This window comes from Terrapene carolina, unplaced genomic scaffold, assembly GCF_002925995.2.
Source record: "Terrapene carolina triunguis isolate 2854851 unplaced genomic scaffold, T_m_triunguis-2.0 Scaffold42, whole genome shotgun sequence".
NCBI lineage: Eukaryota > Metazoa > Chordata > Testudines > Emydidae > Terrapene > Terrapene triunguis.
Window position 1 is genome coordinate 26,503,248 of NW_020664393.1, and position 27,129 is coordinate 26,530,376.

General features: G+C 42.4%; 1 protein-coding gene across 2 annotated transcripts in view; it reads left to right on the top strand.

Moving 5' to 3' along the window:
• PHIP (pleckstrin homology domain interacting protein) overlaps nt 1-27,129 on the top strand; it is a 341,807-nt gene that overhangs the window by 166,416 nt on the left and 148,262 nt on the right. For both annotated transcript variants that reach the window (XM_024194657.3, XM_024194658.3), the window contains exons 14-15: nt 15,772-15,925; nt 20,069-20,203. In XM_024194657.3, the coding sequence (XP_024050425.2) occupies nt 15,772-15,925; nt 20,069-20,203 (289 nt within the window). The remainder of the gene's footprint in view (nt 1-15,771; nt 15,926-20,068; nt 20,204-27,129) is intronic.

A 27,129-nucleotide genomic window follows, 5' to 3' on the forward strand; every position in this document is an offset into this window, starting at 1 on the left:
AACTGCCAAAGCGCAAAAAAAAAAAAACTGCCCGAACTGCCGAAGGGGGGGGGAGGGGGAACCCTGCTCAGACTCTGCCGTCCCAAGAATGGACGGAATGCCGCCCCGTAGCATGTGCCGCCCCAGACACGTGCTTGCTCCGCTGGTGCCTGGAGCCGGCCCTGTATGTGAGTATTCTTCCGCTGCACTGATACTGCTGTTTTCTTGTGCTTTGCAATTTATTATTTTTTTTAACATTTTGCCCCAAAATGAGTGGTTCAAATAAAAGACAACGTACGTATTATTTCAACGCAGAGTGGGAAGAATCCTATTGTTTTATTGAAAATAAAGGGAAATGTGTTTGTTTATTGTGTGGTGGTACTGTTACAATGCCGAAAAAACATAATGTCGAATGCTATTTCCAAATTAATCACGCCTCTTTTGACATTAGCCATCCACTTAAATCTGAGTTGAGAAAGGTTTGATTTGAGTTGATTAATTTTCTTCTATCTGCCCAGCAATCTGTTTTCACTAGACAAGTGGTAAAGTCTGAAAGTGCTACTATTGCTTCCTTTAAAATTGCTCATCTGCTCGCAAAGAAGAAAAAACCTTTTCAAGATGGTGAATTGTTAAAGGAAGCATTTTTGACGGGTGCTGATTGCCTGTTTCAAGGATTTCCTAACAAGTGTGAGATTTTGTCTGCAATACAAGACTTGTAGTTATCAGACATCACAGTTACTAGGAGGATATATGCAATTTCAAGCGACATGCAAACTCAGCTAAAGGATGACTTGGAAATATGTGACTGGTTTTCACTGCAGTTCGATAAGTCGACAGATATATCGGATACAGCGCAGTTGGCAGTTATGATGAGGATGGTATTTAGTGACTTCACCTTAAAAGAAGAGTCAGATCTAAGATTGTGGGCTCACCTAGGGCACCTCAGGATGCAGGGCCTGTGGCCCCAAGAAGAGCTCACCGTACACATAACTCTCAGGGAGCTAATAGCGGTTTGCCTGGCCTATCAGGTGTTCTTGCCCCACATCATGAACAAGAATGTGTCTAGTGTGCACGGACAATACAGCAACCATGTTCTACCTCAAAAGCAGGGAGGAGCTCACTCTTCCCCCCATGTCAGGGAGCTGTCCACTTGTGGGAGTTCTGAGTAATGCACTCGATCCACCTCAAAGCTTCTCACTGTCCGGGAGCTCAGAATCAGCCGGCAGATCACCTCAGCAGCTCTTTCTCCAGTCACCATGAGTGCTCCCTTTGCTTTGACATAGTAAAGGCAGTTTGCCAGCGGTGGAGGACTCCCCGGGCAGACCTGTTTGCGACCAGACAGAACAGGAAATGTCACCGTTCTGCTCTCTGCGAGGCCACTGACAGGCTCACTCACGGACACTTTTCCTGCTCCCTTGGTCTGGATACCTGCTCTATGCCTCTCTCCACCCCCCCTCCCGAAATTCCTCTAGTGCACAAGATCCTACTGAAGATCAAGCGAGACAGTGTGAGAGTCAATCTCGTAGTCCCAGCCTGGCCCCGCCAACACTGGTTCACCGCACTGCAAGGCTTTTCAGTAGCAACTCTGATGCCACTACCTCTCCTCCCGGACATGATACTGCAGACCAGTACACCATCAGTTAAAGTACACCTGGCAGTGATTTCGGCGTTCTGTGCCCTGGTGGATGGGCAATCGGTTTTCTCCCATGAGATGACCATTCGTTTTCTGAAGGGCCTAGAAAAACAATCCCTCAGATTCGGGAGCCAATTCTCCAGTGGGACCTGAACCTGGTCTTGTCAAAAAACTCAGCCCCCCCAGTTTGAGCCACTGGCAACATGCCCTATGTTGTACCTTTCCGGAGGCTATCACTTCAGCCAGGAGAGTCTCAGCGATCAGGGCCCTTAATCTTAACCCCCGTACACTGTCTTCTTTAAGGACAGGATATAGCTTCACTCTCAACCCGTGTTCCCCCTGAAGGTGGTTTTGCAATTTCACGGTAATCAGGCTATTTTTCTGCAGTTTTCTTCTCGAAATCACATGCAGACAGGGAGAAGCAACGTCTCCATGCCCTGGGCGTTATATGCACCCTGGCATTCTACATTGAGAGGACAAAACCATTCCGTAGCTCCACGCAGCTCTTTATGGCAGTATCGGACAGGATGAAAGGCCTTCCTATTTCGGCTCAGAGGATCTCGTCCTGGATCACATCATGCATTCGCATGTGCTATAAGCAGGTGGGGGTCCTGCCACGGCTATAGTGACATCCTGTTCTACTAGGGCACAAGCTTCCTCAGCAGTGTTCCTGGCCCAGGTGCCGATCTAGGACATCTGCAGGGTGACAACTTGGTCATTGGTACATGTGTTTTCTTCCCACTATGCCATCACCCAGCTAGCTAGAGATGATGCCAGGTTTGGTCAAGTCATGTTGCCGTCAGCATGTCCATAAACTCCGATCTCATCTCCTGTAGTACTGCTTTCATAGATTCTAGGACTGGAAGGGACCTCGAGAGGTCATCGAGTCCAGTCCCCTGCCCGCATGGCAGGACCAAATACTGTCTAGACCATCCCTGATAGACATTTATCTAACCTACTCTTAAATATCTCCAGAGATGGAGATTCCACAACCTCCCTAGGCAATTTATTCCAGTGTTTAACCACCCTGACAGTTAGGAACTTTTTCCTAATGTGCAACCTAGACCTCCCTTGCTGCAGTTTAAGCCCCTTGCTTCTTGTTCTATCCTCAGAGGCTAAGGTGAACAAGTTTTCTCCTCCTCCTTATGACCCCCTTTTAGATACCTGAAAACTGCTATCATGTCCCCTCTCAGTCTTCTCTTTTCCAAACTAAACAAACCCAATTCTTTCAGCCTTCCTTCATAGGTCATGTTCTCAAGACCTTTAACCATTCTTGTTGCTCTTCTCTGGACCCTTTCCAATTTCTCCACATCTTTCTTGAAATGCGGTGCCCAGAACTGGACACAATACTCCAGCTGAGGCCTAACCAGAGCAGAGTAGAGCGGAAGAATGACTTCTCGTGTCTTGCTCACAACACACCTGTTAATACATCCCAGAATCACGTTTGCTTTTTTTGCAACAGCATCACACTGTTGACTCATATTTAGCTTGTGGTCCACTATAACCCCTAGATCCCTTTCTGCCGTACTCCTTCCTAGACAGTCTCTTCCCATTCTGTATGTGTGAAACTGATTTTTTCTTCCTAAGTGGAGCACTTTGCATTTGTCTTTGTTAAACTTCATCCTGTTTAACTCAGACCATTTCTCCAATTTGTCCAGATCATTTTGAATTATGACCCTGTCCTCCAAAGCAGTTGCAATCCCTCCCAGTTTGGTATCATCCGCAAACTTAATAATCGTACTTTCTATACCAATATGTAAGTCGTTAATGAAGATATTGAACAGAGCCGGTCCCAAAACAGACCCCTGCGGAACCCCACTCGTTATGCCTTTCCAGCAGGATTGGGAACCATTAATAACAACTCTCTGAGTACGGTTATCCAGCCAGTTATGCACCCACCTTATAGCAGCCCCATCTAAATTGTATTTGCCTAGTTTGTCGATAAGAATATCATGCGAGACCGTATCAAATGCCTTACTAAAGTCTAGGTATACCACATCCACAGCTTCTCCCTTATCCACAAGACTCGTTATCCTATCGAAGAAAGCTATCAGATTGGTTTGACATGATTTGTTCTTTACAAATCCATGCTGGCTGTTCCCTATCACCTTACCACCTTCCAAGTGTTTGCAGATGATTTCCTTAATTACTTGCTCCATTATCTTCCCTGGCACAGAAGTTAAACTAACTGGTCTGTAGTTTCCTGGGTTGTTTTTATTTCCCTTTTTATAGATGGGCACTATATTTGCCCTTTTCCAGTCTTCTGGAATCTCTCCCGTCTCCCATGATTTTCCAAAGATAATAGCTAGAGGCTCAGATACCTCCTCTATTAGCTCCTTGAGTATTCTAGGATGCATTTCATCAGGCCCTGGTGACTTGCAGGCATCTAACTTTTCTAAGTGATTTTTAACTTGTTCTTTTTTTATTTTATCTGCTAAACCTACCCCCTTCCCATTAGCATTCACTAGGTTAGGCATTCCTTCAGACTTCTCGGTGAAGACCGAAACAAAGAAGTCATTAAGCATCTCCGCCATTTCCAAGTTTCCTGTTACTGTTTCTCCCTCTTCACTAAGCAGTGGGCCTACCCTGTCTTTGGTCTTCCTCTTGCTTCTAATGTATTGATAAAAAGTCTTCTTGTTTCCCTTTACTCCCTTAGCTAGTTTGAGCTCATTTTGTGCCTTTGCCTTTCTAATCTTGCCCCTGCATTCCTGTGTTGTTTGCCTATATTCATCCTTTGTAATCTGTCCTAGTTTCCATTTTTTATATGACTCCTTTTTATTTTTTAGATCATGCAAGATCTCGTGGTTAAGCCAAGGTGGTCTTTTGCCACATTTTCTATCTTTCCTAACCAGCGGAATAGCTTGCTTTTGGGCCCTTAATAGTGTCCCTTTGAAAAACTGCCAACTCTCCTCAGTTGTTTTTCCCCTCAGTCTTGATTCCCATGGGATCTTACCTATCAGCTCTCTGAGCTTACCAAAATCTGCCTTCCTGAAATCCATTGTCTCTATTTTGCTGTTCTCCCTTCTACCCTTCCTTAGAATTGCAAACTCTATGATTTCATGATCACTTTCACCCAAGCTGCCTTCTACTTTCAAATTCTCAACGAGTTCCTCCCTATTTGTTAAAATCAAGTCTAGAACAGCTTCACCCCTAGTAGCTTTTTCAACCTTCTGAAATAAAAAGTTGTCTGCAATGCAGTCCAAGAATTTGTTGGATAGTCTGTGCCCCGCTGTGTTATTTTCCCAACATATATCTGGATAGTTGAAGTCTCCCATCACCACCAAATCTTGGGCTTTGGATGATTTTGTTAGTTGTTTAAAAAAAGCCTCATCCACCTCTTCCACCTGGTTAGGTGGCCTGTAGTAGACTCCTAGCATGACATCACCCTTGTTTTTTGCCCCTTTTAGCCTAACCCAGAGACTCTCAACTCTTCCGTCTCCTATGTCCATCTCTACCTCAGTCCAAGTGTGTACATTTTTAATATATAAGGCAACACCTCCTCCCTTTTTCCCCTGTCTATCCTTCCTCAGCAAGCTGTATCCATCCACACCAACATTCCAATCATGTGTATTATCCCACCAAGTTTCAGTGATGCCAACAATGTCATAGTTGTATTTATTTATTAGCACTTCCAGTTCTTCCTGCTTATTACCCATACTTCTCGCATTTGTATATAGGCATCTAAGATACTGGTTTGATCTTTCCTCCCGGTTTTGTCCTGACCCTCCTTTCTCTCTGCCAATATAGCCCACACTCCCTCTCGTCTCCGACCCATCTCCCAGGTCTCCATGTTCCCCACTTACCTGCGGGCTTTGCTCACCTGTCCCCGTCGAACCTAGTTTAAAGCCCTCCTCACTAGGTTAGCCAGTCTGTGTCCAAATAGGGTCTTTCCCCTCCTCGAAAGGTGAACACCATCTCTGCCTAGCAGTCCTTCCTCAAATAGCATCCCGTGGTCTAGGAAGCCAAAGCCCTCCTGGCGACACCATCTTCGCAGCCAGGCATTCACCTCCATGATGCATCTGTCTCTGCCCGGGCCCCTACCTTTGACAGGAAGAATTGAAGAGAATACCATCTGCGCTCCAAACTCCTTCACCCATACTCCCAGAGCCCTGTAGTCACTCTTGATCCGCTCAGTGTCACACCGCGCAGTATCATTTGTGCCCACATGGATGAGTAGCATGGGGTAGTAGTCAGAGGGCTGGATAATCCTCGACAATGCCTCCGTAACGTCTCGGATACGGGCTCCCGGCAGGCAGCATACCTCCGAGATGAAATGTCAGGGCGACAGATGGGCGCCTCCGTCCCCCTCAGCAGAGAGTCTCCAACCACCACTACCCTACGTTTCCTATTCGCAGTGGTGGCAGCAGACCTCCCAGCCTTAGGGGTACGAGGCTTCTCCTTCTTTACTGTAGGGGGTGATGCCTTCTTTCCTGTATCAAGAAGAGCATAACGGTTACCTATTACCACAGCGGGAGGGTTCGGAGCAGGGTGGAGCACTGCCTGCTGCCAGAAGTAACCAGCTGCCAGTGTCCACCCTGAGCCATCTCCTCCTCCACCAGTGGTGTATCAGCAGTCCTGTGTCCTGGGACAGCTACCTCAGCTGTCTCCACATGGACACTGTCCAGGAATTGCTCGTGGATTCGGATGCTTCTCAACCTAGCCACCTCCTCCTGTAGCTCTCCCACCTGCTGCCTGAGAGATTCCACCAGCAGGCACCTTTCACATTGGATGGTCCCCCCAGCCTGGATATCAGTAAGTGGAAATTGCAAGTTACAGTCTCTGCAAAACCACACCAAGAACTTTGAAGTCATTTAATGTGGAATAGACAAATGCAAGCACTCAAAGAAGAAAAAACTATTACTAACCTTTCTGTAACTGTTGTTCTTCGAGATGTGTTGATATGTCCATTCCATGACCTACCCTCCTACCCCTCTGTTGGAGTTGACTGGCAAGAAGGAACTGAGAGGGTGTGGGGCTGGCCGGACCTCTTATACCGGTGCTTGAGTGCGTGGCACCAGAGGGCACTAGAGCTGACCTGATGGGTACCACTGAGGGAAAAATTTCTGCCGACTGTGCTCGCGGTGCACACATACCTAACATGGCATGGACATGTGCAACACATCTCGAAGAACAACAGTTATTGAAAAGTTAGTAACTGTTTTTTCACTTCTCTGGACCTTCAGCATGTGTACGTCCATGTGGCCATTCTGCCGAGTCACAGGATAGATCTTCAAAGGTAGGAGATCACCACTTTTAGTACACAGTTCTCCTGTTCGGCCTCTGTTATGCCCTCTGGGTCATCACCAAATGCATGGTGGTGGTCATGACATACCTCAGGAAGAAGGGAATCCACATTTTCCTCTACCTTGATGACTGCTGACTGAAGGATGGCTCCGGAGAGGAGGTGCTCACCCATGTTGACACAACGCTACACTTACTCGAACATTTGGGACTCTTTCTAAAAACTGTCAAGTCGACGTTGGCCCCCACTCAGTAAATAGAGTTAATTGGGGCCAATTAGATTTCACAAGGTTGAGGGCGTTCCGACCGACCGACCCCTTCCAGTCGATTTGACAGCTGTGCCTCATTTTGCAATCACAAGCATCCAGAACAGTCTGCATGTGCTTGAGCCTGTTGGGCCACATGTCCACATGTACACTGGTGGTCCCCTTCCCAGGTTATGCGTTCGTTCTCTTCAGATGTGGCTCAGAATGGTTTACCACCCTGCCCGGCATTCTCTAGACAGATAGGTTCACCTCCTCCATCAGTCCTAGAGTCCTTGCGCTGGTGGGAGTCCCCACACAACATGTGCCAAAGTGTCCACTTCATTCCCCCTCTCCGACCAACTCAGTGGTTACCAATGTGTCCCTTCTGGGTTGGGGAGTGCATCTGGACTTGCTGCGGGTGTAGGGTCTGTGGTCGAAACAGTAGGCCTTGCACCATATCAACATGTTGGAGCTTCGGGCTCTCCACAACCTGTGTCATGCTTTCAGGGACTGCAGACATTCAGCGGTTCACATACTAAGAATACTGTTTGTTCAATACTGTGAACAAACAAGAGAGAGCTCACCCCAGAGAACTCTGCCTGAGGCAATCAACCAGTGGAAGTTCCGAATTGAAGAGGGCATCACCACGGTAGCTGTCCACTTATGAGGGAGTCCAGAACTGTCTTGCGGATCATCTCAGCCGGATTTTCTCTCCAAGCCACGAGTGGTCCCTAAAGACGGAGGTCCCTTGGATGGTATTCACAACATGGGGCATCCCCACGATTGACCTTTTCGTGACAAGGGAAAACAGGAAGTGTCGCCTATTTTGTTCTGGGGAGGGGCTCCCTCTCTGACTTTGCACTGTAGATGGATGTCAACTTTTCTGTACGCCTTCCCTCCTAACCCAGTCCTTCCCCAAGCCATCGCCAGACTCGAGGTGAACGGAGCCGGACTCATCCTCGTTGCCCCAGCATAGAATCATAGAAGATTAGGGTTGGAAGAGACCTCAGAAGGTCATCTAGTCCAATCCCCTGCTCAAAGCAGGACCAGCCCCAACTAAATCATCCCAGCCAGGGCTTTGTCAAGCCGGGTCTTAAAAACCTCTAAGGATGGAGATTCCACCACCTCCTTAAGTAACCCATTCCAATGCTTCACCACCCTCCGAGTGAAATACTTTTTCCTAATATCAAACCTAGACCTCCCGCACTGCAACTTGAGACCATTGCTTCTTGTTCTGTCATCTGCCATTACTGAGAACAGCCGAGCTCCATCCTCTTTGGAACCCCCCTTCAGGTAGTTGAGGGCTGTTATCAAATCTTCCCTAACTCTTATTTTCTGCAGACTAAATAAACCCAGTTCCCTCAGTCTCTTCTCATAAATCATGTGCCCCAGGTCCCCCCTAATCATTACCTAAACATGGCTGAGGCAGCACTGGTTCTCCGATTTTCCTACATTTTTGTTCTCTGATCTGGATGGCTGATTTAAAAACATCCTATCACCAAACTTCAAAGGATATTCTCCGTTTTACAGTTTCTTGACAGCATAATTTCATAATTATTAAACACCTTAATCTCCCACGCAGGAACAACTTTATTTCTGATCCCCAGTTTTTGACCTGGATAGTACTGTTAGCAGAGGGAGAGATGCTTGAAGATCAAAGCCTTCAAACTTAAAATATTCCAGGATCCAGTTAAATGAATCTGGTTCAGTTTACACCTCATAAATTTTGTGCTGACAAAGCACAGTTATCTTTTCTTCATGTGAAAAATTTGCAGGTATGGCCTGGTAATTTCACCTAGTCAGCAGGAATCCTTTCTAAATTCTGCCTGATCTGGTACATTGGTTTTTCCAATCGTGGAAAAACATAATCTGTTAGGCAAATCCCTGGCTGGTAGCTCACCAACCAGGTTCATGATAGACCATAAGTCTTGTTCAGTTTGAAGAGTATATATGTGAAGAATTTCTCAGGTTGAGAAAACAGTAACAGACTGAAAGCTTGACTGTCCATTAGTCTTCTGGAACTGAGAGTAACCGGCCAAGCCATTCAAGTCTGTCTTAGTCCAACATTCTGTCTTGGTAGCGTGAGACAACTAACTGCAATAGCATGTAGCAGCATCAAGAGGGCCCAAAGAGCACCAGTTTTCAACAAAAAGCTCTAAATTTTCTTCTTAACCTAGATAAATGTGATCACACATTAACTGAAATGTATGTTTGAGGAAGACTCAACAGTCAAATGGACTGGCCAAGTTGTTAGTGTCTTCAGCCAGGAGAGATCAAAATTCCAGTGCTATAACAGACTTTCATCATGTGACTTATTCCCAAGTTGGATGTCTCTGCACCTGCCATTAACAAATTTCCAAGCTAGTGCTCCAGATGCCCTATAAATACATGTACAGCAGATGCTGGCTGTATTCAGTGGATTGGACTCTGGATTTACCTATTTTTCTCCTGCCACTAATAGCTGAGTTTAACCATTCAAATAGAGGACCAAGACAAGATCATTCTTATAGCTCCTTTCTGGCTTAGGTGTCTTTGCTTACCTCATCTTCTAGAGGTAACTATGTTATGGGATCATTATGCAATTTTTGGACTTACTGTATCAAGGTATCTTCTGGGTATGTCTCACTTAATCTTGCCATTGCAAGGGCCTCGGGCATTGGTGCAGCTTGGTGCCTCCTGTTCTCTGCCTGTGGGGCACACAATAGTTTTGTCTCCTGAGGGCTGTAATACTGTGGTCTAATTCTGGTTGTTGGGTTTAGTGTGTGTGTGTGGCTGGGTGGTGTTAGTGGCCTGTGATAAGCAGGAGGTCGGACTAGAAGATATGGTGGTCCCTTCTGGCATTAAAGTCACAGAATTTAAGGTTAGATTTTGAACCCAAACCCATTTTGCCTCAAACTCACTGGAAGCTGAGTGGCTAAAGCCTGGGGTTTGTTGCTACTCACTGGATCTTATACATGTATTTTTTAAATCTAGGAAAGAATCTACATCTAACAGTAGAATGCCCAGAAAGCAGTCTCTTCCAAGCACGCAATCTTGATCTTCAGCAGGGATCCTAGAAATCCATTTGCCACAGAAAAACATTGAATTTCCCTTTTTACAGAGAATCTTTAGTTTTTTACATTTTGTGAAAAAATAAAAACACATATTAACAATTAACTAAATTTTGCTGAATGTACCAGTGTCACTTATTCAATGCGCACAACCTCCCCTCCTTGTGATTGATTTTTGAATGCACTTTCAATTTACGTTGCTAAACATAAGCCATAAACTGCTTCCGGCGTATAGGGGTTCTTCAGCAGTGATCTTCAGTCACCATGTAAGTCAATCCCTAAATGTTTTATGGGAAGACTTCTGAACTGCTCTAATATCCTTCAAGGTTTGAATTTACAGGACCCTAACAGGAGACAGAGCGCAGTCTGTGCTCAGATCCTCAGACCTCATTTTCAGAATTCCAACTGTTTGCTTGTTAGATATCTTTTGGGATGTGCCTTTCTTCCTGTAAATATCAAATGTAGCTCAAACATGTCCATGATGCTCTATGGCTTGTTCTAGCCCGATTTGCCCTCTTTCTAATGTTTCTGTTTCTGCGCGCACAAACCAATGAGCATCTCAAAACTTCTGCCTTATTCATTAGCATTATAGCTTTTAAAGCTTATTTTGAAGCCATTGAGCCATGTTTTTCCCCCAACACACAGTCTACTTAGAGGCCAGAATTTCAGAATTGTTGAAGCTTCTGTATCCACCCACACTAATCAGACTCCACCAGAGTCACCGCCATAAGGGGTGGGTCAATCTATTCAGCTATGAGATCTTAGCAGACTGGATTATCTAGAGCATCAGGCTTCTCCAAATCCCCTTCTTTACTACTTCTCTCTTCACTTTGAGACACAAGGAACATCAGACCATCTTGAAGGGACAGTAGTCTTTCCCTTAAGATGAAAGAATCTCAGGGCACTACTCTTCTTTATAGGAAGAAAGAACTAGGGAGGAGTCCTGGGATATCCTAGAACTTCAAGAGGCTGAACAGGTCAGTGAAGATGAAAAGATTCTAGCTTCTGCCATCTCTGTACTCTCTCTCCAGACTATCAGGCCACCAGAAATGTACCTGTTTTTCCCATTAGGACCTGTCAGTAATATTTCTTGTTTACCACTAGAAATCACTACTGTTAGTTTAAAAAGCCATTATTTCCAAGCTGTCTTCTGCCCCCTGGATGTATATCAAGCTGTTAACAGTGATAATCCATATGAAGAGTCTAGGAACTCATCTGTACCATTTCTTAGAAAATCTACTCATCAGGACGACATTGTCAGGGACCTTGCAGGAAGGAAGCATGTAAGATGACCCTCTCCATGCTTCAGGCACACACAGGTTTATGGTAAACTAAGACGAGATTTTGATTCCATCTCATGGTTGTCCACCTACCGTTAGATACAAAGAATTTCCAATATAGCAAAGTTCAGCAAGATTCAGGTACAGATATACACTGTCTCTCAACCTAGGATCCTTCATCCACATTTACCTGTATCTCTAGGGACTTGTGGTTTGATTTTTTTCAGTGAGAAAGGACTGCACATGAGAGCATCAGGAATTCTCTTGACTATTCCTAGCAAGAGATGCCATCAGGTATTCTGGACTCAAAATTGGTGAATATGCTTCTTAGAGAAGATCACTTTATGTTGTATTTGCTACATAAAATGTTGAAAGGCCCATGGGCCTTTCTGCTTTCCTTATTTCTTTTGTGGCGTGGAATCCTAGGAGGAAAGACTAAGCTTTTCAAGGTAGGGGACTGTCTTTGTGTAATGTTTACACAGTATCCCAATCTGAGTAGGTCCTCTGGGTGGTGGTGTAATAAAGATTAAAAAATAAGTGTGAATCAATATTTGGAAGAACTCTTGCCAAATCTACTCAAAGTAACTTCTTAGAGTCACACTGCCAGTAATTTCTAAATAACAGGTATTTGCCTAAAATTGGGAGAAAATAATAATTTGCTAAGGCTGTGAATTAATTACTTTAATGTATCTGCCCAGAGCTGCTGTTGGGGCAGATGGAAAGATTCTAGGAATATTAAAAATTTTCTTCTCTAAGATGTAAATTTTTTTATGACCCAATTGGATGGCTGGAACAGAGATGCTACTACTATTTCCACAGCTTTGGGGTCTTTTAGAATTTTTGCCCATAATTCATTATGAGATAGAGATTTCAGTCTATTTGATGAAGCACCTTTGAAAACTTGGCCCGGAGAGATTCTTAAGGTTTTTGTTGACTATGATTTTTCAAATAATTATCAAAAATACTGATTAAACTCTCCAGAGAAACTTCTAGCTAGAGCACCTGATAAGAGCATGTGTTGCATGACAAAATGAAATCCAGGTAACTCTCCATGGGTTCATTTTTAATGCAAGTCCAAATTCAGTCCTAGTTGCACCTGAGCAATCCTACTGAAGAAAATGGGATTGTACAGTTGAAAAAGAGAGAATAATTAAGTGTGAAGAATCTTCTGCTAGGAATAAAACACATTCTACTAGGAATCCAGTTTGACAGTCAGCTCTCAAGTTGTCTGTATTAAATGAGTTGGTGATCCTTTTCTGTTCATTTTTTTTCATGGACACATGTCTGCATCATGCATATATAATCACAAATGGCCAGTAGTTGACAGTGTCAGCAGAGAAGCTAGTGATCAAGTAGGCATGGTTTTGAGATACATTGATGCAAGCCAAGAGTGTGCTATAGATTGTCGGTACGTTATCTGTCACATGAATACTTATAGAAAATTTGTTTTCAAGGTTCAGCACCTTTCACTATCACTAAATTCACTGTATTTTTATAAGGAAAGCTTAATAGGTCCAAAGTGCATCCTTCTCTTTTGAGTCCGCATAATGTCTTGTGACCTGTAATAAACAAGTCTCATAGAATTTAAGGCTAAGCTCAGTTCCCCAAAATAAAAACTTCAATGCTAAGTTGGTGAAATATGGCCTTAACACTCCACTCATACGCTACTCTATAGTAATAAAGTATTGTGTGTACAATGAAGAAAGTGTTTTGTTGAGAAAACAGATTTCAATTTATTTAAGCTATTCTCCAGGAGTAGACAACATGATAGATCACTCGATAATTGCCTGTTCTATTCATTTCCTCTGATGCACCTGGCATTGGCCACTGTCGGAAGACAGGATACTGGGCTAGGTGGACCTCAAGACAGGACTGGTCTGACCCAGTATGGCCATTCTTATATTCTTACATGGAGTAAAGCATTAACAAATTGGGTGGAGTGATTAGATGTCAAGTTATTAACGGTAAGTTCTAGAGCTACAACTATGTGTTTTTTGTTTTTTTTTTAAAGCCTGTCTTGTTAAAAATACTGAGGTACAGAGCACTTTTTCCTTACTGAGGCGTAATCTAATATTATTAATTCATTGATAGAATATCTAGGGTGATGGCTTAAAAATTGGTCAAACCTAAAATATTAAGAAACTCATGCAAACCAAATCATAAATGCTTAATAAACTTATTTCAGATCACAACATGGCAGAATGTAAATTTTTTTATTTCAGTGGTGTACAGGAAGGGATTTAGGGGAAGGGGCATGTATTGCAGGGTTTTTTTAATCTGCTTCGTGTGAAGTATCAGGGATGCCCTCAGCTGCGGATGTGACTTTGGGCGGAGTAAGCAAGGGCTCTGAGATGGCACCGAGCAATCTCTCTCTGAGGTGCTTGGTTGGCTAATTCTTCTGGAATTGGGGCCTAATTGATAGCCATATGTGGGTTCCAGGAGGAATTTTCCCCCAAGTCAGACTGACAGTAACCTTGAGTGTTTTTTGCCTTTCTCTGTGATGTTTAGGTGTGGGTCACCAGGTGTATCTGGTATATACCTTATTTAATCATTTTCCTGCCTTGTGGGGGCCTTGGCCACTTGTCCTTCCTATTCTCTGCCTGTGGTACATAATAGTCTAGTTTCCTGTGGGCTGTAATATTTTGGTCTCATTTTGGTTCTTGGGTTTAGTGTGCAGGTGCTGGGTGGTGTTGGTGTTCTTGTGATATACGGGAAGTCAGTCTGAATGATCTAGTGGTCCGTTCTAGCCTTAAACTCTGAACCTTGTTACAACAAAAAGCAGACAAGGCTCTAAACCAGGGGTTGGGAAACTACGGCCCAGGGGCCACATCCGGCCCTTCAGACGTTTTAATCTGGCCTTCCAGTTCCTGCCGGGGAGCGGGGTCTGGGGCTTGCCCCTCTCCAGCACTCCAGCCGGGGGCTTGCTTCGCTCCGGCACTCCAGCTGGGGGCGTGTCCCGCTCTGCATGTGCTGTGGCTCCGCGCGGCTCCCGGAAGCAGCAGCATGTCCCCCTTCCGGCTCCTGTGCAGAGGGTCAGCCAAGGGGCTCCGCAGTTCCCATTGGCTGGGAATCATGGCCAATGCGAGCTGCAGGGGTGGTGCCTGCAGACAGGGCAGCGCGCTGAGCCACCTGGCTGCGCCTCCATCTAGGAGCCGGAGGGGGAACATGCCGCTGCTTCTGGGAGCTGCTTGAGGTAAGCACCGCCTGGAGCCTGCATCCCTGATCCCCTCCCGCACCCCAATCCCCTGCTTTGATCCCCCTCCTGCTCTCCAAACCCCTTGGTCCCAGCCCAGAGCACCCTCCTACACCCCCAACCCCTCATCCCCAGCCCCACCCCAGAGTCTGTACCCCCAGCCGGAGCCCTCGCCCCCCCCTCCACATCCCAACCCCCTGCCCAAGCCTGGAGCCCCCTCCCACATCCTGAACTCCTCATTTCTGGCCCCACCACAGAGCCCGGACCTCCAGCCGGAGCCCTTAGCCTCTCACGCACCCCAGCCCCCAATTTCATGAGCATTCATGGCCCGCCATACAATTTCCATACCCAGATGTGGCCCTCGGGCCAAAAAGTTTGCCCACCCCTGCTCTAAACAGTGGGTGAAATCCTGGCGCCATTGAAGTCAATGTGCATTTTGCCATTGACATCAGGAGACTTTGGATTTCACCCATTGCCTTTAAAGTGAGGATCTGTCCTAAAAATTACTGTATAAAAATGGTGTTATAGAGTACCATGTCTATTATCTCAGATTTTCATATCAAATGGGCTCATTTGGAGTAAATTGTCTTTTTCCTAGCATCAGCCCTACAATCTCACCCTAAAGTCTGATGATAACGCTGTGTTCTTTCTGTATTCATAATCACCAATAACATAGGCTCTGCAGGCCAGACTGTTGTCCACTTTGCAACCATTTTGTCTTCAGATTTTGCTGTCTGATATATGTGTTGCTCCATTAACCTTAAATGGGTTTTCACTGGTATCAGAGGTCATTATCTGAAGACACTAATTGCCGAGATGGGCTATGGTTTGGCCTGTGGAATCTCTGTTGCTGTTGATGGTTAGAACCTCATTTTAGTCGTTACTTTAAGCAATATTTACTTTAAATGCTTTTTTCCTGTCCAGCATGCATTATTGTATATAACATTTCCATCATGTACTTCTGATCTCTCATTTGTCTACAGTATTGAAGAAACACATTACTTTTGATGATAAACCAAAACACAAAAAACATTTTAAAATCTTTGATGAGTGAACTCTCTTTTTATCAGACAAGTTTCTTGATGCACCAAAGATTTTGGCTAACTCAGACTCATTATTTTGAAAACTCTTCTCTGCTGTTTACTTTTAGACAAAGTGTACAAGGAGTAGAAGACAAAATCACAAAACTGAAAGTAACTATGGTGGCGTGGGACCGCCATGACAACTCTGTTATAACTGCAGTTAATAACATGACTCTGAAGGTTTGGAATTCTTTCACTGGCCAGCTTATTCATGTCCTTATGGTAAGTAAAATAAGAGTGGCAGTTTTACTCAGTATACTGTAACTCACATATCCATCATAGATTATTTTAGAATATCTTTATAGATTTGCATAACAAGGCAGAAAGTTAAGGAAATAATTACATACAAGAAATTTAAGTAGCTTTAAATTCTTCTGTGACTGTCATAGAATCATTGGAAGGGACCTCAGGAGATCATCTAGTCCAATCTCCTGCTCAAAGCAGGACCAATTCCCAACTAAATCATCCCAGCCAGGGCTTTGTCAAGCCTGACCTTAAAAACCTCTAAGGAAGGAGATTCCACCACCTCCCTAGGTAACCCATTCCAGTGCTTTACCACCCTCCTAGTGAAAAAGTTTTTCCTAATATCCAACCTACACCTCCCCAACTGCAACTTGAGACCATTACTCCTTGTTCTGTCATCTGGTACCACTGAGAACAGTCTTGATCCATCCTCTTTGGAACCCCCTTTCAGGTAGTTGAAAGCAGCTATCAAATCCCCCCTCATTCTTCTCTTCTGCAGACTAAACAATCCCAGTTCCCTCAGCATCTCCTCATAAGTCATGTGCTCCAGCCCCCTAATCATTTTTGTTGCCCTCCACTAGACTCTTTCCAATTTTTCCACATCCTTCTTGTAGTGTGGGGCCCAAAACTGGACACAGTACTCCAGATGAGGCCTCACCAATGTCGAATAAAGGGGAACGATCACGTCCCTCGATCTGCTGGCAATGCCCCTACTTATACAGCCCAAAATGCCGTTATCCTTCTTGGCAACAAGGGCACACTGTTGACTCATATCCAGCTTATCGTCCACTGTAACCCCTAAGTCCTTTTCTGCAGAACTGCTTCCTAGCCATTCGGTCCCTAGTTTGTAACAGTGCATGGATTCTTCTGTCCTAAGTGCAGGACTCTGCACTTGTCCTTGTTGAACCTCATCAGGTATTTTTTGGCCCAATTCTCTAATGTCAACCTAAAGTAACATTGTCAATGAGGATGGAGCCAAAATTGTTCTTCACGTGCCCTCCTTGCAGAGACAGTTTGCTTTTGAAATAATAGTTTCTAAATTTTTAAATTTTAAATCACTGTTATGTTTCTTTAAAATCATCTTTTGTAGGTAAGTATTAGCAGGCATCTGTTTGGATTAGATTTTAATTTGTGTAGACAGGGTGCCAATGGTAGTGTGTGTGCGTGTGAGTGTGTTTTTTTTGTTTTATGTTCAAAATTGGCAAGGCTTGTTATGGAGGTCTTTAAGTAGAAGAAAGATATGGGTGAGCTTTTGCTGACCTCCAAATACAGCATTCATTTCCAGCTTGAAAAATAAGATGGAAGACCCAGATATTCCTTGAATAGAAGATGCATAATTGAAGTATTAATTAAGTACATTTTCATAGTAATATACTTTTGTCTATATACAAATACAAGTTGTATAGGAAATCAAGGGGAGTTGCAAGTGATACTAAATTATAGATTAAAATGAATATAATTGAAACTTTGATAGGATGATTCCCATAATTAGAATGTCAGCATTAACCAGAATGTCTTCCTGAGGGTATGTGGGAAACCCAACAATCATGGCAACATTTTAGAAACTTAAGTATTTTTATTGAAGTAGTAGGAATGATACCTACATAGAAAAATATTACAGACCTTTAAATATAATTATTGAATTTAGACTTAAAATTCTGCAGTTATGTGGACACTTGTGGTTGAAGAATGAAGAAGATTGATACATTTTAAGATTAAAATGAATGGCGCTAATGCATTTCAGTCACAGGGTAACGTTAAGCAGGAAAAAAAAATATGGGGACTAATATGGGCTTTTCAGTCCCAAAAATACATGCGATTTGTGAACAGTGATATTGCCCTAGTCTGGTTGGAGGAGATTCTGAATAATAATCCATAGTAGGATCTCTGCTGCAGGGGGTCTTTTTTTGTTTGACCACATTTTTACTAGATTCTCTCATGGACCATCTGCTTTTCCAGCAATATTTGCATAACGTCCCTGTGGTAACTACAACAACTGTCTATTTGAAAAACTATTAAGAAAGTAGTGTATTTATAGTTGTCTTTTAAGTATCCTTGTATCTGAAAATAAGAAGAGGTGAATAATATCATTGCTAGGTCTCCACTCACCACCAGTAGCTAATATCTAAATACATATATAAAATGTATATGTGTGTGTAGAAACACATTCATAGAGACCATAATAGCTTGCACAACAACACAAGCTTGCTTTCTCTCACCTAGAATACTTGGGGATCTGGTGTCCAAAGAGACTCTTGTACCCATAAGAACGGCCACACTGGGTCAGACCAAAGGTCCATCAAGCCAGGTATCCTGTCCTCTGACAGTGGCCAATGGCAGATGCCCCAAAGAGAATGAATAGACAGGTTATCATCAAGTGATCCATGCCCTGTCACCCAATCCCAGCTTCTGGCAAACAGAGGCTAGGGAAACCATTCCTGCCCATCCTGGCTAATAGCCATTGATGGACCTATCGTCCATGAATCTATCTAGCTCCCTTTTGAACCCCGTTATAGTATTGGCCTTCACAACACCCTCTGGTAAGGAGTTCCAGAGGTTGACAGTGCTTTGCTTTAAAAAAAATATTTCTTGTATTTGTTTTAAACCTGCTACCTATTAGTTTCATTTGGTGGCCCCTGGTTCTTCTTTATGAGAAGGAGTAAATAACACTTTGTTATTTACTTTCTCTATACCACTCATGATTTTATAGACCTCTATCATATCCCCCCTTAGTCGCCTCTTTTCCAAGCTGAAAGGTCCCAGTCTTATTAATCTCTCCTCATACAGAAGCCGTTCTATACTCCTAATCATTTTTGTTGCCCTTTTCCGAACCTTTTTCAATTTCAATATATTTTTTTGAGATGGGACAACCACATCTGCATGCAGTATTCAAGGTGTGGGCGTACCATGGATTTATATAGAGGCAATATGATATTTTCTGTCTTATTATCTATCCCTTTCTTGATGATTCCCAACATTCTGTTCCCTTTTTTGACTGCCGCTGCACATTGAGCGGATGATTTCAGAGAACTATCCACAATGACTCCAGATCTCTTTCTCGAGTGGTAACAGCTAATTTAGACCCCATCATTGTATATGTATAGTTAGGATTATGTTTTCCAATGTGCATTACTTTACATTTATCAACATTAAATTTCATCTGCCATTTTGTTGCCCAGTCACCCAGTTTTGTGAGATCCTTTGTGAAACCCAGAAATTGAACCTGGGTTTCTTATGCAGTATTGCAGGGCACCATTCTCACAGCCACCAGTTTCCATTTTTTCCTGCAATGAAACGTATCTTTTTCAGGTTCTAGACACCATTTGCCATAAAATAAAAAGTAGTTATGTAATACACTGAGTCAGCAGCTGCTGCTTAACCCAAAATTAGAAATACAAAATTGAAACTCAAAATCAAGTACCCATATCTTAACACAAATATCAGTCCTTATCATGACCTCATCATTCCTTAGGCATGAAAAAATATGCATGTATTTAATTATACTATTTTCCTGTTCTACATTAAAATTAAAGATTTTTTTAAAAACTTAATTACAAAATAAGTAGCTCCTGCATATAATTTGATGCCATTGGTGAAAGGAAATGCTTGGAGCTTGTTGAATAGATTTCTACTTTTAGGGTACTAATTCTTTACATAGCCTAAAATCTTATCCTAATTACTGAACGAGTTCTTTACTAGATATTTTTTGAACAGTTGCACATATAACGTAGAATGAACTCTGCAAGAGGTTAAAATTTCTGAAATATGAGTGAGAGTTTTTAAGAGTGTTATTTCCATCCCTCTGGGCTTCTAAATTCATTACAAAAATGTTAATAGTGATTTAACTGATAAGTTACACATTTCTATTTAAAATTGTCACTGGAGAACGAGAAGCATATAATATAAAGGTACAACAAAGAGTTACGAAAAGCCATCCAAGAGAGTTGCCAAAACTGCTGTTGTACATTAGACATTTGTCAGTTTCTCATCATTATATCATTACTCAGATGTGTATGCTGCAGATAGTGTAATAGTGGTAAGTATTTCTGTATGTATTTGTGGAACATTCTTCTCTAAACTCTTACCAAATCTTTTTTAAAAGATATATATTTTTTATTTCAGGGACATGAGGATGAAGTGTTTGTACTTGAGCCTCACCCATTTGATCCTAGAGTTCTCTTCTCTGCTGGCCATGATGGAAATGTCATAGTTTGGGATTTGGCCAGAGGGGTCAAAATTCGATCTTACTTCAACATGGTAATTTTCCTATGGTTATTTGCTATTCCTGCACAACTATAAAGTACACTGCATTTTGGTGTGTGTGTGTGTGTGTGTGTGTGTGTGGCCAGGATAGGAGGATGCAATCCTGGCTCCATTGATGTCAGTGGCCAAACTCCCATGGACTTCAGTGGGGTCAGGATTTCACTCATAACTTTTATATGAAGTTGCTTGAAATGACTATATTAACTGATGATTTTTCTTTGCGTATGTCAGCGTGGATCCCACTATATGTACGCATGTGCCTCATGCACACAAAATCAGAGTCTTTTTGAATGCCAGTGTCTGTCGGTGCTGCATACGCAACCTCTGACTCCCAATGCTCCTATACTGGGGTATAAAGGGCAGTATGTCTGTGACCTTCCCTCAGTTCCCTCTTACTACTCATGGCAGTGAGGTGGAATCTGGGAAGCTTCCAACCCACTAGTTTTTAGCTCCAGCTAAACCTCTCAAAATTTTTCGAAATTCTTCAGAACACTTCTGATATATGGCCACCACGAACATCTTTGACCCATCTGGATTGAGTACTGATGATCAGAACCACCTGTATTCTCCAGCCCAATACTGGACTGCTTCAATACGGTAGATTCAAAACCTGTGGGCTTCAAGCCCTACAGGTCCTGTGATGGACTAATTACTTAGAAACATGGACACAGCAGGTGCCTCTTCTCTTCTATTTAGGAGAGTCCCACATGTTCAGTACACCTCTCTTTCATCGCAAGAACAAGTCGGTCATGTGATGCATGGTTGAAGCTTCCCCTCCTGGGGCAATCTGTGAAGGTCTCCTCAGATCCGGAGGAGATGGGCACCAGAGCACCAAATAGCGGACAAACCAACTTAATCCAGTGACCCATCCAGTAGGCAAGCAACCCCAAAGGTCAGCACAGAGAAGACAGTGCTGAGAAAAGACCTAGCATTGGCAACAGCACAAGTACTCTAGCTTTAAAGCATGCTCCACTAGTGCCTTAGCCAACACCAACACCTCCGGTACTGAAGTCCTGCTTTGAGAGGGGCCACTCTGAACACAGAGGTAGACTCAAGATGGAACTCACTGTCTTTACAGAAGGACGGATGACATAAAGCCTGTGGAGACAAATCTACTAAGCACCAGATGGTGTCGAAGGTTGGTGAGTAGGAGCATCCTGTGGCACTGAAGAAGACTCTTCAGGCATTGACCCCGGATCTGGCACCACACCCCGCAACATCGACGCCTATAGCACGTGACAAACCTCTGGAAGAGGAGGGCTGTCATTGGCATTGAGGTACTTGCTGGTACTAATGCAGTCGCTGGTGCCAGGTACTATATTCCACATTGATGCGATATAGGAGGTCTGTTTCTCCTCTCCATCACCTGAAGTACATTCTCCCCATCTTTGAGCAGAGAAGCCTCTCTGTGATCCGTGATCAATATCACAGAAAGGCTTGCTGGCTCTTCCTCCAGGACCCAACCACCATCTCAACACACATGGTATTGGACTGGCAATATCATGCTAGCCAGCCATATCTCTGTGGCAGCTGCCATGCCCCTACAGGGCTTACTGGGGGTCTGCCATCTCAAGCCACTAGGAGCTGGTCTTCACACTTGAGAAAAATGAGACCCCTTTCTATATCAGCTTTGCTGGCCAGACCATATACACCAGACAGGAAAGACCACCATAAAGATCAGACCTAGGGACCAAGCAACACCAGCATCCTACTTTGCCACCAAAAGACCTCTCACTGTCGTTGCCTGGCAAAGTAGTATCTTTGGCACCAACAGCGGCACTGGATGAGTCATTCTAAGAGCTCCTTATGAGAATTTCAGAGATTCCGGAGATGGAAATATCAATAGTATCGGAGAAATCTCATCAATTATTAGATATTTTGACAACTGCTGTTCCAGGCAAAATCACTCTTGTCACAAATGAGGGACTGCTCAACCCAGCTAAAGCCTTGTGGCACTGGCCACTATGCCACCTTTATTATTAATTACTATTATCATAGTGCCTAGGAGCCCTGATCGTGGACCAGTAGATTTCATGGCAAAGGAGAGTTTTAAAGAGGGTTTTGAAGGAGGATCATGAGTTTTGTTGATGTTTATGGGGAATTTCCCCCAGATGTGAGGGGCAGCATGGGGGAAAGTGTGAAGCTGCTTGTTTGATTCTTTAATAAGTGGGTGATTGGAGGTTGGCATTACTGGCCAAATGTGGGATTCGATATCTTATTAGTGAATGAGAGATGGGTTCAGGATAGCCTGTGAAGGGCCTTGAAAATAAAGAAAAATTGTTTGTTTGATGCAGACATCTGTCATGGAGCTGATATTTTGCTAGTGGGGGACTCTCCCAATAGATCTGTTTGCTACAGAGGACAACACTAAGTTCCTGAACTTTTGCTCGGGGGGGGGGGGGGGGTGTATGTGTGTGTATCTGAGTTCCTTACCAGACTCCTTCCTGCTGCAGTGGTCTCCAGGCCTACTATATGCCTTTCTTCTGATTCTCCTGCTCCCTGGAGTGATCTCCAAAATCAGATGGAACAAGGCCACGTTGACAAAGCTCCCTACTGGTTGAGACATTTCTGATTCTGAGACCTATTGCACATGTCCATTCAATCTTCCATCCAACTCCTGGTGTGGTTGGCTTGATATCTTAGTCAGATATTGCAGCCAGACTCAGACATTGCACTTAACAGCTTGAATGGTGGATGGCTGAAAGCTACTGTCAGAGATTGTTCTCAGCAGATTCAAGAAATCCTCATTCAAAACAGGAAACTGTCTCCGAGGATGATTTAACTATTCACCCAAATGGAAATGGCTCTCCTGATGGGCAATCCAGCATTATGGGTTGTCTCTTAGTTCTCTCAAGGTTCACCTTGCAGCTGTTTCAGTGAGCTAGGCTCCACTAGAGTCATATTCGGTCTTTTCACATCCGATGGTGTCCAGATTCCTCAGTGGCCTCTGTAAAGCTACAGCCTGGAGCCAACACACTGGCATTAGTTAAACATTACACCTTTGACATGGCACCTGGTTTGGGAGAGTTTGTATGCCAAGTTTGGGAGAGTTGTACTTTAATCTCTGTTCTGCTCAGATAGCTAATGCTCCTTTTTCCTACTCTCCAGAATGGACACTGCTTGATAGTCATCTAGAATGAGATCAGCACTGACACATACTTGAAAAAAAGAACTTTTACCCTCCAGTAATTGAAGTTCTTTGACATGTTGTAATCAGTGTGGATCCCACCACCCACCCGCTCATTCCTGCTTTTTGGCATCCTTAGCTACCAAGGGCTTTGAATTGTGAGGAAACTGATAGAGGATCACAGCTGCCATGCCTTTATGTCATCATAGAGGGGAAAGAGGAGGCACAAGGTGCATGGGTAGCCCTGATCTTGCATGCGTGAGGTGCCCGTGTACCTATAGTAGGATTCACACTGACTACAATATTTCGAAGAACCTCAGTTATGGTAGAGTAAGTAACTTCTTTAATTTTCTAGGGCCTATAAAAATACATACGTAAGTATCCAAGAAATTGTTTGTGAGCACTTTCTGTGGTTTATAGTTTGAGTAAACAGTGATTGTGCCCGCTACTTGGGCAATCTTCCAGCGAACTGCATATGTCCTAAGTAGAGCAATTATGATGAAACTCTGAAGATGAACTTGAGCTAGTGTTGTAGCAAGAAGAGGGACACGCTTTTGATATTTTGTGCATACGCTGAAAGAGGTTAAACCCTCTTACTTAAGGGTATGGCTAGTCTGATAGGTAAAAAGAAAACAAATCTATCATCATTAGATCTCACAGTAAATTCCTTATGTATGCAGTTGCAGATGAAGTCAAACAAAACTACAAAAGTTACATTGATGTAACTAAGGTCACAAATATAAATGGTGAAAAGTTAAATTTATGCTTCTTACAGTAAGATTAAAATTCAGCCCTATTGCACATTCTGTATTTTATAATTTGAATTTATTTCTCGTAAGGCTTAGGAAAAATTATTTAAATAAGCATTGTTTCATAGGGCACATTGCATAAATCAAATAATGCTGCATGTTTGATTCTATATACCAAAAGACAAATATCAGTCCTGTATTTTTTAAGTCTAAGTTTAATGGCATAAACATGAACATATTCATAGATTCATTTATAAAGAAAAGAAATAGAAAATACAAAATGCTTGTGACATGACTGAGTTAATTTTGCTCTGTACATCTTAATGTTTTCATCCTTGCATTTAAGTGTTATAAGGGCCCGATTCTGTAAATGAGATTCATACTGGCTCAGACCTCTCCATCCTCATGGAGCCCCATTGGCTTCTTCTGTACTTTGCATTGAATTGCAAGATCAAGGCCTGCATTTGCTATTGAAGTTACTTTAATGTAACTTTCAATTCTAGTTTTCTGGTTTATTCTGAGGAAAAAAGAAAATCTAGCGCTCTTGGTCCTGAGGAACTTTGAAGGTCTTTACATTTGAGCTGTTAAACTTGAAGAATTTACAAACATAGTTGCCTTTGCTAGTGGTGCTTGTGAGCATCTTATTTTTGCCTTTCGGTGATTATAAATGTTACAACAAGGAAGTTGCTGCAGAAATTGTAACCTCCTCAGACAGGAATCCAACTTTGCAGGAGCATAAAGATTTCAATAGAAAATCTTTCTATGCTGAAATATGTCCGTTAGTGTTGTCACTATCGGCATCAACAAATGTTATTGCTGCTTTTGCACAGTACTGAGTGTTTAATTACTTCATTTCTCCTATCTTTCCAAATACTGCAAAGAGGCTAATACTAATTGTGGACTGGCATCTTTTTAAGTATGGACTCAATTTTGATGCAGCAATATTTGTTTAGCTGAAATGTAAAATTAAACTAACACAGCTATAGTAAAGATTTTTGACTCCTAAACATAACTGAAAATCAGTCAGAAAATTAAAGGAAATAAAAAGTGGCAGTAGTTTATTCACATAATGTTTAGCCACACATGATAGCTAATATACCCTCTTTCCCCAGTCACTGTTCTTCTTTTACAAGAGAGAACTGCAGTATTTTATAATGTATTCTGAATCTCCTTTTTAAAGTTCTATTCTAATGACAGTAACTACATTCCAAGCAGGTAAAGTTAGGACACTCAAATAAAAGGTTTAGACATATGTTATTGTATTGCTGTGGTAGTGCTATCTGGATATTCCTAAAGTGCCATGTGAGAGTAAAGGAAAGATTTACTGCAGTAGGAGGCCCCTCTTCTGGAAAAGGTAAAAGGTTCCTCAGCATGCATTTTCACTCCTCTGTGAGAATAGAGTCTGGGCGCATAATGAGTAGTTCCCTCTAAAGTTCAGATTAAAGTAAAGGCAGTGGAAGGGTCTAGTGTAGCAAAGAGGGCAGTGACATTAGGGACTCGAGGGTGATAGTGACTCCAACTTATTTCCTTTCCAAAATGCTGATGGAGGTAGTATTTGTTAGAATATGTCTGTGGAGTAAAAAATATAATTACATTTTTGTTATGTAATTGACAGAATAAAACTTGGTTGTGCAGATACTTATATTTTAATTTATCTTCTTTCATGGTCGGCCTTGAAAAAGGCTAGACTTCAGCTTTTATGAATGTGGTGTAGTAAAGAAAAAATATGAATTATTTTGGTTCTTGGTTTGTTTTTTCCAGGATAAATTCTGTTACCAGACTCAAAAGTGGTAAAATACTTTCCGAGGCCAGGAGAAGCAAATACAAAAAACAGATCTGACACTGTTTTGAGGGGCGTTTTTAATAAAATGAGTACATATTAAAGTGAGACTGGAGAACACTGATTGGATGGCAAGCAGATATTAATGTTCTCTGGAAAACTGCCCCATTCTAGATATGTAACAGCCATATTGTTTTATTCCTCTCTGTAGTTCAGGCAAATATTGTCAATTGTGTTGACATCTTAAACCAATAAGGCTTGACTTTTCAGAAAAATAGGTGCCAACAGCAGGTTATTCAGTGATATGTATTTTAAAAAATAATGAATATTTTAATCAAACATTTTAATTTAAAATACAGCTGATAGTTTATGGAAGGTGAGAAATGCACATCACCACAAGAACTTTCAAAAGATGTGCTGAATAAAATAAATACAGCTTTCTTTACAATTTTGATTTATATTCATTATATGAAAGTTAGTGTGGAAAAACATTTTAAGCCAGCTGTTTAATTAGCTGAATGCTTGCTAGTTTTTGTAAACATGTTAATGCAAATTACTATTTTACATCTAATTACATACAAAAATGATATTAAATTAATGTCAAGGTTGCCAGGCCAAACAATCAAAGTCAAAATGCAGGCTAAGATTTACAAAAGTGGGTGTCCAAAATTTGGTTCCTACATCCATATTTAGGCAATTAAACATGTCACCTGATTCTTGAAGGTGTTGGGCTCCCGAAGTCAATGTAATTGCCTGGTACGCAGCATTTTTTAAAATCAGGCCAAATATGTAAGTATCTAAAGCTGGCTTTAGGAGCCTAACTTTAGGCACACATTTTTGAAAAGGTTACTTAGAATAGTCAAGAGTGAACACAAAACCTTCAGTATTTCCCATATACATTATCATTATGATAGCCTTTGTGTGCTCACATGCTATTTATAAAATAAAAATATATTATGCAGTTTTTTCTACAACCGTACACATGTAAAGCATCATTATAGAGATTAATACCATCTCCATGAAAGTACTTCTTATACAATGTAAATAGAGCATACTTAACCTATTTTAGGGGAAATGCAATAACATATGGAATCATGGGCTGGTATGTGTGTAATGTTAGTTTGAAATAAAATATATATATCACATAATATAAAATTATTTCAATAAATATGCTGGGATCTGTTGTACTTTAATACATCTTGCTATAATAAACAATTGGTATGTAAGACAGTTTAAATATTTAGTATCTGGAAACAAGTTTTGT